This window comes from Carcharhinus amblyrhynchos, unplaced genomic scaffold (assembly GCF_965287045.1).
Source record: "Carcharhinus amblyrhynchos unplaced genomic scaffold, sCarAmb.v2.hapA scaffold_37, whole genome shotgun sequence".
NCBI lineage: Eukaryota > Metazoa > Chordata > Chondrichthyes > Carcharhiniformes > Carcharhinidae > Carcharhinus > Carcharhinus amblyrhynchos.
The window spans coordinates 7,926,556-7,938,008 of NW_027649778.1; the positions used below are offsets into that span (position 1 = coordinate 7,926,556).

An 11,453-nucleotide genomic window follows, 5' to 3' on the forward strand; every position below is an offset into this window, starting at 1 on the left:
GTTATTTATTGTCCATCCCTAGTTACCCTTGAAAATCATAGCATACCTACAGTGCAGAAGAAGGCCATTTGGCCCATTGAGTCTACACTGACCACCATCCCACCCAGGCCCCTTCCCCATAACTCCACATATTCTCCTTGCTAATACCCCAATTTAGCATGGCCAATCCACCTAACCCACACATCTTTGGACTGGTCATATTTGGAGAAGATGGTAGTGAGCTCCTGTCTTGAACCACTGCAATCCTTGAGGACTGGTACATCCATGGTGCTGTTAGAGAGGGAGCTCCAGCATTCTGACCCAGCCACAGTGAGGGAACGGTGATACAGTTTCAACTTGGGATGGTGTGTGGCTTGGAGGGGGATTTGCAAGTGGTGGTGTTCCCCTTGCATCTGCTGCCCTTGTCCTTCTAGTTGCTACAGATCGTAGGGTTTGGAAGCCGCTACTGTAGGAAGCTTGACAAGTTGCTGCAGTGCATTTTTATAGATGGTACACACTGCTGCCACTGCGTCGTCTGGTGGTGGAAGGGTGAATGTTGAAGGTGGTAGATGGGGTGCCGATCTAGTGGGGCTGCTTGTCCTGGGTGGTGTCGAGCTCCTTGAGTGTTGTTGGGGCTGCACCCATCTAGGCAAGCGGGCAGTATTCCATCACACTCCTGACTTGCACTTTGTAGATGGCAAAAATGTTTTGGGAAGTCAGGTGATGCGTTACTCACTGCAGGATCCCTAGTCTTTGACTTGCTTTTGTAGCCACAGTATTTATATGGCTGGGTCTGGTTCAATTTCTGGTCAATGGTAACCCTTAGGACGTTGATATGGGGGATTCAGTGATAGAAATGGTATTGAATGTCAAGGGATGATTGTTAGATTCTCTCTGTTGGAGATGAGCACTGCCTGGCACTTGTGTGGAGGAATTGTTATTTACCACATTAGCCCAAGCCTGGATAGTGCACAGGGGTTGTTGTATTTGGGCATGGACAGAATTCCCAGCCTCTGATCTGCTCTTGTAGCCATGATATGGAGATGCTGGCGTTGGACTGGGGTAAGCACAGGGGACCCCAGGTTAAAGTCTAACAAGTTTATTTGGTAGCACAACCTCTCGGGGTGTCACTCCTCCTTCAGGTGAGTGAAGAGTTGTGTTCACAAACAGGGCATATATAGACACAAACTCCATTTACATGATAATGTTGGAATGTGAATCTTTACAGCTAATCAAGTCTTAAAAGTGCAGACAGTGTGAGTGGAGAGTGGGTTAAGCACAGGTTAAGGAGGTTTGTATTGTCTCCAACCAGGACAATTAGTGAGATCTTCCCAGCCCAGGCAAGTCTTGGGGGTTACAGATAGTGTGACATGAGCTCAAAATCCCGGTTGAGACTGTCCGCATGTTGCGGAACTTGGCTATATAGCACTGAGTCCTGCTTCCCCCCGCTGTGACTGACATGGCATAGGGGCCAGCAATGAGAAGGGGTGGATCGGCCAGAATTCCTGCTGTTGGAAGCTAACCAGCGTCCCCACCCCGGCTAAGCTGAAAGTGAACTTTGAACTTTCAGCAAGTATTTGGAGTAGTTTGTGATAGAACCATAAAAGATATGAGCAGGAGAAGGCCATCCAGCCCTTCAAGCCCACTCTATGGCTCATCATCCAACTCGGTAACATGTTCCTTTTCCAACTCATCATATCATTTGATCCCTTTGGCCCCAAGAGCTATATCTAACTCTGCTGTCTTGAAAACATGCAAAGTTTTGGTCTTGACTGCTTTCTATGGTAGATAATTCCACAGGCTCATCATTCCCCGAGTGAAGAAATTTTCCCTCAGCTCAGTTTAAATGGTCTACCTTATATCCTCAGATATCTGGATCCTTCAGCATCTTATTAACATCTCAGCGTGTAGATAATATGCCTTTTTTTTATTCGTCCTGCCAAAAGGGAAGCTTGATGGCACAGTGGTCAGCACTGCTGCCTCACAACGCCAGAGACCCGCGTTCAATTCCCGGCTTGGGTCACTGTCTGTGTGGAGTTTGTACATTCTCCCATGTCTGCGTGGGTTTCCTCCAGGAGCTCTGGTTTCTTCCCACAGTCCAAAAGATATATTGGTTAGGTGCATTGGCCACACTAAATTCTCCTTCAGTGTACCCAAACAGGTGGCGACTAGGAGAATTTTCACAGTAACTTAATTGCAGTGTTAATGTAAGCCTATTTGTGACACTAATAAATAAATTTTAAATAGGCTAACTCAGATTTTCCCACATGGGATCATTAGAAACCCTACTGTGCAGAAGGAGGCCATTCGGCCCATTGAGTCTGCGCTGACAACAATCCCACCCTATACCTGTAACCCTAGCTAGTCCCCCGATACAAAGGGGCAATTTAGTGTGGCAAATCCACCTAACCCACACATCTTTGGAGTGTGGAAGGAAACTGGAGCACCCGGAGGAAACCCAAGCAGACAGGGAGAGAACATCCAGACTCAGCACAGACAGTGCCCTGAGGCTGGAATTGAACCCGGGTCTCTGTGAGGCAGCAGCACTAACCACTGTGCCACCATGCTGCCCTAGATGCACCGCTAGAGCTAAATAGCTGGCCAGCATCCTTATTGGACACTCATCAATCCTTGTGGGGGTGCAATGGAAATTGCAAGCTAGTGTCTACGACTTGAGGAGAATCTAGCCATGTCTGACGTTTGAGGTTGTGTGTTTTTCCTTCTGTTGCAGGGATCGCACCTGCACGGTCCTCAACGTGGAAGGCGACGCCTTTGGAGCTGGGCTCCTCCAGAGTTACGCTGAGAAGCACCATTTGGACCAGCAGGTGGAAGAGCTCACAGAAGTAAAAACGGAAACCATGACGCTAGAGAAGACCGAGGAGGAGGAGGGGTCACCGCTCATCAAGGGAGACGTGAAGGTGACCTTAGACACAGGGAACAGCTCCCTGGAGAAGGAATCAGTGATGTGAGGCCTAGCTGTATGGAGCATCCACACTTGGACAATTTACTTCAGAACCTCTTGCTCGGAAAAACGTTGGAAAATCCTCTTGCCTCTTACCGTCCCCTTGGGAAAGTTTGAAAGTGTGACGGGGGAGAAAGAGGTTTTGGTTTTATTTTGTGAAAGTCAGTGACATTATTTTTCCCTTCACTGCCGCATCTACCCAGCTCTGGGCCTAGAAACCTTATGTGCCTAAGGCCTGGTGGTTTGAGTTCCAAAATTTCACAATGAACCGTGTAGTGGGGGGATTCTGACAAAAGCATCTGCCTTGACATCTTCGAACAGTTTGTCTCCAAAATGAAGTGTAACCAACAGCGTATTGACACTGCCATCTTCGTCTTGGTTTTATAACGTCTCTGGTATTCCCTTTCTCTTGTATGTGCTGTCACAGCTGTGCTGTTGATTAGTGTCGTACGCTTTACCTAGTGTTGCTGGTGTCTTGGCTTCTCTTTAGTTACTGTAGAAAGTAGGGTAGTGGGGCGGGGGGGGGGAGAGGTGAAGAAATAAAACTTAGAATGACCAATCTGTATTTTTCCCCCTATTTTTCCTCTTGCTTTTAATGGTGGAGGATGGGGAAGGAAGTAGAGGATGATAAAGAAAGAAGGGAGGAAGTCAAGCAAACACTTGCGTTTATACAGTGACAATAGTATGACATCTTTTGAAGTGTTGCACTCTAACCTCTTCTGGAAACTGGTGGACTGTCATGTGTGTATAGGGAGGGTGGTGGTGGGTGGGGGGATGGATGGTTGGTGTATATGTTACTGGGCAGCTTTTGGCAACCAAACAGCTGAAACATTATGTATTTGTCATTGCTCTGAGTCCAGGGTTGTGGGTTTAAGTCCCACACGTGAGCACAATGTGCAGGCTGATATGCCAGTTCCAGGACTACTGTGTCCATCAAAGTTTTGTTCTTTTCATAAGGCGGTTAAAACCAGACCCTGTCCGTACCCTCAAGTGGATGGCAAATACTCTTAAGTCACTACCTCAATGGCACGGTGGCACTGTGGTTAGCAGTACTGCCTCACAGCGCCAGGGACCTGGCTTGGTCACTGTCTGTGTGGAGTCTGCATGTTCTCCCCATGTCCGAAAGATGTGCTGGTTAGGGTGCATTGGCCATGCTAAACTCTCCCTTGGTGTACCTGAACAGGAGTGTGGTAGGGGATTTTCACAGTGACTTCATTGCAGCGTGAACATAGGCCTACTTGTGACACTGATAAATAAATATGCCAAAGGCCTGAGGAGTTCTCCTCAGATCAATTAAAATTGCTTTTATTTACCCCTGAACTGAGATCTTTAAAAAAAAATGTTATGATCATGCTGTTTGTGGGAGCTTGCTGTGCAGAGTGGGCTGCTAGATTCGCTACAGTACATTTGTGACGACACATCAAAAGTGTTCCATTGGCTGTGAACATCCTTGAGGTGGCAAGAGATGTGATATAAATGCAGGTTTCTTTCTTTCCCCAGGTTATGGGTGTGGAGAGGGATGGGGTAGATGCGGAGGGTGGGTGGGGTTTGGACAGAGGGTATTTATTATTCTTTTAACATCACATCATCAACTTGGGAATTTAGTTGGGGGAACATCTTTAAGAGCCATAGCTGTTACAGGGACGCTGAAGGATGGGGGAAGCACCACGAAAATGGGAAGTAAGGGTAGAGAAGCAAGAAACTATAAAACTTGAAAAATCAGAATTCTTGACAAACGGATTACAACTGTTTATTAATAGTGTTTTCCTGACTTCTTGTGCTTTACTTTTTAACTGTAATATATGGGGTCTTCACATTAACTTGGGCTGACAGGATACTCTCTCCGAATCCCGCGCGATCAGTCTTGAAACACAATGTGTTAAAGGTACGGAGGGAGGTTATTTCAGGGGCCTTTTGGCATTCAGGCAGGATTGCCAATTCCTCCAGGATTGCCTTGAAGATTCCAGGAACTGCAGATTTAATCTCCCGGACCCCTGCCGTGAATAAAACCTAGGACGAAGATCGGGGCGGATGTGGGTTCTTCTTATTAATTCTGTTTTCCTCTTGAGTTTTTTTTTATTTGAGAGTTGTATTGAAAAGAATCGAGAGATTGGTAAGAGGAGTGATTGAGCAAGCGCGTGTGGTGGGATTAGCAGTGAAGCATCACGTAGAATTCATATAGAATTCTATTTGGAGCCAAAGCTTTTGTTGGTCGGTGGGGAGATAATTTGGTGCACATTTTTGCACATGTTCATCTCAGCATGTGCACAAGTCTGGTCACTGTGCTGGAGATTGGATGGGGGAAGAGGTTGGAACTATGAACTGGAGATCCCAGACCAATTGATATATACCAGAGACAGGCAAGATGCACATGTTTAAGGTTTGTCAGTCTCTGGTACTGGGGCCTATTAACCCTCTCTTTCAGTTGTTGACTTGCCCAATTTTCAGAAACTTTTAAGTTTTTAGTTTCTCGGGGAGTGAGGTGTGGAGAAATGACCATCTGCCCTCCTCCCAGCTCGCAATATTTTTAAGGTAAGTTACCTCAGATACTAGAATCTGGAACAAAAGCAGAAAATGCTGCAAAATCTCAGCTGGCCTGACAGTATCTGTGGAGAGAGAATAGAGCCAACGTTTCGAGTCTTCATCTAGATCTGCTGAGATTTTCCAGCGTTTTCTATTTTTATTACATTTCCAGTAATAAACCCCCCCTTACTCCCCCTCTTGGACCTTCATTAGGACTTGGAACTTCCTTCATTTTACAACTGACCACGCCCCTCCTGGAAATTTCCTCCACATTTTGGGAGACTGGGAAAAGGCTACAAACTTTTTGAGCCATTTTCTCCTTTTAACTGGTGTATACCATAAGACACAGGAGCAGAATGAAGCTATTTGGCCCATCGAGTCTGCTCCGCCATCTAATCATGGCTGATATTTTTCTCATCCCCTATTCTCCTTCCTTTTCCCCATAACCCCAATCCCCTTATTAATCAAGAACCTATCCATCTCCGTCTTAAAGTCACTCGATGACCTGGCCTCCACAGCTTTCTGTGGCAAAGAGTTCCACAGATTCACCACTCTCTGGCTGAAGAAATTCTTTCTCTTCTCTGTTTTAAAGGACCGTCCCTTTAGCCTGAGGTTATGCCTTCTGGTTCTAGTTTTTTCTTCTCATGGAAACATCCTCTCCATGTCCACTTTATCCAGGTCTCGCAGTATCCTGTAAGTTTCAGTAAGATCCCCTTCATCCTTCTAAACTCCAACGTGTACAGACCCAGAGTCCTCAACCATTCCTCATAACGACGAGCTCTTCATTCCAGGGATCATTCTTGTGAACCTCTTTTGGACCCTTTCCCAAGGCCAGCACATCCTTCCTTAGATTATGGGGCCCAAAACTGCTCACATATTCCAAATGGGATCTGACCAGAACCTTATACAGCCTCAGAAGTAACATCCCTGCTCTTGTATTCGAAGACACAAGCAAGGAGGAAAATGAGGATCTATTGAAAGAATGAATGTTATGTTGCAGAATGCGGGCACGTGTGAGAATCGGGTGGTCAGATTAATATTGTGTATGTTGTCGAAATATTAGGGTTTTTTGCATTACTTGTAAATGAAATACCTCAAGCACAAAATAAAACAAAATTGACACTGTTGATTCGTGGTTTTGGCTAAAAAATGGACCAATCAGAATTAGTTAATCAAGAGGGTTAGAGGAATGTAATTCTTTATGTTTAAAGGACTAGAACACAAGGGTGAGTGGTTAGCTCGGCTGCCTCACAGCGTCAGGGACCAGGGTTCGGTTCCAGCCTTGGGTGACTGACAATGTGGAGTTTGCACGTTCTCCCCGTGTCTGCGTGGGTTTCCTCCTGGATACTCTGGTTTCCTCCCGCAGTGCAAAGGAAGCCACCTGGCCCATTGAGTCTGCATCAGCTCTCCAACAAAGCATCCTACCAAGGCCATTTCCCGTAACCCCACCCTGCTAATCCCCCTAACCTACGTTTCTGGATGGCATGGTGCCACAGAGGTTAGCACTGCTGCCTCACAGCGCCAGGGTCCCCAGTTCAATTCCAGCCTCGGGTTACTGTCTGTGTGGAGTCTACACGTTCTTCCCGTGTCTGCGTGGGTTTCCTCGGGGTGCTCCAGTTTCCTCCCACAGTCCAAAGTGTGCAGGTTAGGTTGATTGGCCACACTAAATTGCCCCTTAGTGTCAGGGGGACTAGCTAGGGTAAATACATGGGGTTACAGGTATAGGGTGGGATTGTTGTCAGTGCAGACTCAGTGGGCTGAATGGCCTCCTTCTGCACTGTAGGGTTTCAATGATTCCATGTGAGAAAATCTGAGTCAGACTCGGCTGAATGGCTTCCTTCTGTACTGTAGGGATTCTACAATTCCTGGGATACCAAGGGACATTTTAACATGGCCAATCCATCTAAGCTACACATCTTTTGACTGCGGAAGGAAACCAGAAGAAACCCACATGGATATGTGGCGGTCATGCCAACTCCATGCAGAAAGTAACCCAAAGCCGGAATTGAACCCAAGTCCTTGAAACAGTGCTAGCCACTGTAGGTTCGGTGGATTAACAATGGTGGATCCACGGGGATGGAAGGGATGTTGTCCTGGGTGGGATGCTCTTTTGAAGAGTCCGTGCAGACTTTGTGGGCTCTTTCACAACCATAAGGACTCAATGGTTTTACGGTTATACTAGTTTGATGAAGCCTTAGTTAGACCAGACCTGGAGATACTGTAAGCAGTTCTAGGCACCCACACATTAGGAGATGTAAATTAGTGCTGGGAGTGCAGCCTAGAGATAACAGAATCTGTGAAAAGAAGAATGGTCGAGATTTCAGATGTGCAAGCTGCACGTCAGGTCGGAATGAATAAAGTGACGTTTATTTATTAGCGTCACAAATAAGACTTACGTGAACACCGAAATGAAGTTACTGTGAAATTCTCCTAGTCGTCACAGTCCGGCACCTGTTTGGGTCAATCCACCCTAACCAGCATGTCCTTCTGACTGTGGGAGGAAACTGGAGCACCCGAAAGAAACACACAGACAGTGACCCAAGCCAGGAATCAAACACAGGTCCCCGGTGCTGTGAAGGAGCAGTGCTAACCACTGTGCTACTTATGATGAAAGGCAACAAACCTGAAACATGAACTCTCTTTCTCTGTCCATTGACGCTGCCTGACCTGCTGAGTATTTTTGGCCTTTCCTGGTAGGTTGCCCAAACTTTTCACTCTCATTTTTACCAGAATGATATCTGGATGCCAAGGCTTAAATTAAGAGGCCCGATTATGCGCGGCTTATAGGATTTAGGAGATTGCAGAGGTGGTTTTATCAAAGTTTTTTATGGTATGGGAGGGGGGACAAAAAGTTTCTCCTTATTTGGCTTATTCCCACTGGTTGGGGAGGCAAATCTGAGCGAGATTATAATCTAGAGATTAGAGCTAGACATTTTAGGGGTAAAATTGGGTTTCCAAATAAAAGGTGATGGAAGTTTGGAATTCTGTTCTGCAAACAGCAATTGATAGATCAATTATTAATTTTAAATCTTAAGATAGTTTTTGTTTTAAACCAAAGGTATTAAGGAATTTGGGGGCAATAGTTACACGGGGTTCTGTCACAGACCAGCCATTGTCTCATTAGATGACCCACACCCATTCCTATAGACTTACTCCACACCTTAAAACAGTGGGACAATCTTACATGGTCATAAAGAAGACAATTTGGCCCATGGTTTGTGTGCCAACTTTTCCAATTACTCCCACACCTCTTGTTTTCCCTTTTCCATCCGATATCCACTTCCCTTCTGAAATAAAATGTCTTCATGTTCTGGAATTCAACAAGCTGACTCATCATGGTTGCGTTTTTTTTCAAATATGGGTTGTCCCTGGCACAAACACATTGAGCTACATAACTGGACTGTCGCTGTGTAATTCAAGTACGCGACATGTGGGGATGGGTCTGTCACTGTATAACACTGGGGTAAAATACTGGTGGGGGAATGGGTCTGTCACGGTATAACACTGGGGTACAGTACTGGTGGGGATGGGTCTGTTGCTGTATAACACTGGGGTACAGTACTGGTGGGGATGGGTCTGTCACTGTATAACACTGGGGTACAGTACTGGTGGGGATGGGTCTGTTGCTGTATAACACTGGGGTACAGTACTGGTGGGGGAACGGGGCTGTCACTGTATAACACTGGGGTACAGTACTGGTGGGGACTGCCCATCCCTTGAACCGATGTGGTCCACATGGTGTAGGTACATCCACAGTCCACCGCGGCCTCTGATTTTCACACTCACCTATCTGTCGCGTTTGAATTTTGGACAGCCTTGGGGGAGGAGGGGGAAGTTTCCTCCTTACATTTTCTCTTGCTTTTATTTTTGACTTTACAATAACAGCTTGATTTGAGGAATTATGGGGAGCAGGGATTCTGGCCCTTGGGGTCTTGATGGTACAAATGTTTTAATCTATGTAGACCAAAGGCTTTGTTTGCTCTGTGTTTAGGTCGAAGGTGCTGGTGCATTGATTCCATTAGGGAACATGTATCCATCCCTGCTGGGTATAAAAATGAGGTTCAGTGCTTTTGTGTTTTGCGTTTTTCAAAATGTGGTTGTATTCCTGTTTCGTTTTTGTATTTTGTCTATTTTGTGACTGTATAGCAACTCCGTGTATCTGTGGGCATCTTTTTTAAAAAAAGTGTGTATATGTGTGTGTGAGTGCATTAACTGTGTGGTGTACGTATGTGTAGTGTTTGTGTGTGTGTGGTGTATGTGTTTTTAAATGTCATAATTGTACAAAGTAAAGTATAATTGGGCAGCCATTTCTGCCTCCCTCCCATTTGAGCACAAAAGTGGACAGGAGGCTGGAATGGAGTCCAGGGTTAGGCTCTGAGATCTGGCTCAACAATGTGGACAATTCGCCAAAAGATTTGGATAATAAAAGCACCTGAACGAGTCAAACCCTTTGGGAGGAATTGTCTTTCTTTAAAAAACTTGTGTTTCTTCTCTGAGACAGAACTAACGTCAAAAACTGCCCCAAGCCAATAGTATCCAAGGTATTGTGCAGGATCAAGACAAATGCGTTGCTTGGATTGTCAAAAAGACCCGGCAGGTTTTGGAACAAAATGTTGATGTTTCTCTCCCTGTACTTCCTCTTGATGAGACTACGTTTGCCCAAATGCTTCCAAATCTGGTGCCCTTCTATAATGGGATCTTGGCTTCCTTTTTCATCTTTTTGTTTTAACTTGAGGGGGACTTTCTTTCCAAATATGATGCCAGCTGAGATGCTGTTGTACCTAATCCAATTGACATGCTTATTTCCAATGGTTTTTTTTGTTCTTAAATCTTTAGTTGTCTTCACAATCAGAAGGTGAGCGGCATCCTTGTCATCTGCTGGATTGGTTCCTGAAGGAAAGGAACATTCCAGAAAATGCACCCACCTCCGCCTCCCCACCCCTGCCCCCCCACCCCCCTACCCCAAATCCCACCAGCGATTGTCTCTGCTTTCTGCCTCTGTCAGAGGTTTGTGTGGCTGGGGCTGGGTGGAGGGGATTTGGGAAATGGGGTGATTGGGTAGGGAAGCACAAATTTCAGAAACAGTTTCTCTGAGCGTGCTTTCCAACCCTCAGCAAAAACCCACGAAAAACTCATTAGTTGGTTCCTTTTGTCTCACTTGTCTGATCTTTCTGCTGATTATGTTTCTTTAACAATGCAAGCCTCTATATTTTGGTGTGTCCTTAGACTACTCCAGTGGAAATCATTTTCTCTTTTTTAGCACTAGAAGATGCCCAGCTTATTGATTGGCTCAAGGCTCCTAATCGCCAGTCTAAACTAGCCATTTTACAATGGGTTTCAGTTTCAGGACATTATTCAGAATCACAGAAGGAGGCCATTTGACCCATCATTGTCTGCACCGGCTCTCCAAATAAGCATCATAACTTAGTGCCATTTTCCTGCCTTCCCCACCAGCTCCCCTACACTGCACACTTTCTGTCCAAATGATAATCTAATGCCCTCTTGAATGCCTCAACTGAACTTGCCTCCACCTCACTTCCTGGCAGCGCATTCCAAATCCCAACCACTCACTGTATGGAAAATCTTTTTTCACATTTGGTTCTTTAGCAAGTCACTTTTTATATCTGTGCCCTCTCATTCTCAGTCCTCTTACAAACTGTTTCTCCCTGTCTACCCTGTCCAGTCCCCTTCTGGATGTGAACATCTCTATCAATCTCCTTTTAGCTTTCTCTCTGAGAAAACATGTCCCAACCTCTCCAATCTATCATTCACAGGCTTACAACTGTATTGAATACAGGAGTTGGGATGTCTTGTTGAAGTTGTACAAGACATTGGTAAGATCACACTTGAAAGACTGTGTGTAATTCTGGTCACCCTATTATTATAGAAATGATATTATTAAACTAGAAAAAGTGCAGAAAAGATTTACTAGGATGCTACCAGGACTTGATGGATTGCGTTATAAGGAAAGACTGAATAGACTGGGACT

General features: G+C 45.5%; 1 protein-coding gene across 1 annotated transcript in view; it reads left to right on the forward strand.

Annotated features, from left to right (window-relative positions):
- slc1a5 (solute carrier family 1 member 5) overlaps positions 1 to 9,910 on the forward strand; it is a 47,384-nt gene extending 37,474 nt beyond the window's left edge. Inside the window, exon 8 of the mRNA XM_080218345.1 lies at positions 2,711 to 9,910. Within this exon, the coding sequence (XP_080074471.1) occupies positions 2,711 to 2,948 (238 nt within the window). The 3' untranslated portion in view covers positions 2,949 to 9,910. The remainder of the gene's footprint in view (positions 1 to 2,710) is intronic.
- Positions 9,911 to 11,453: the final 1,543 nt, after the last annotated feature.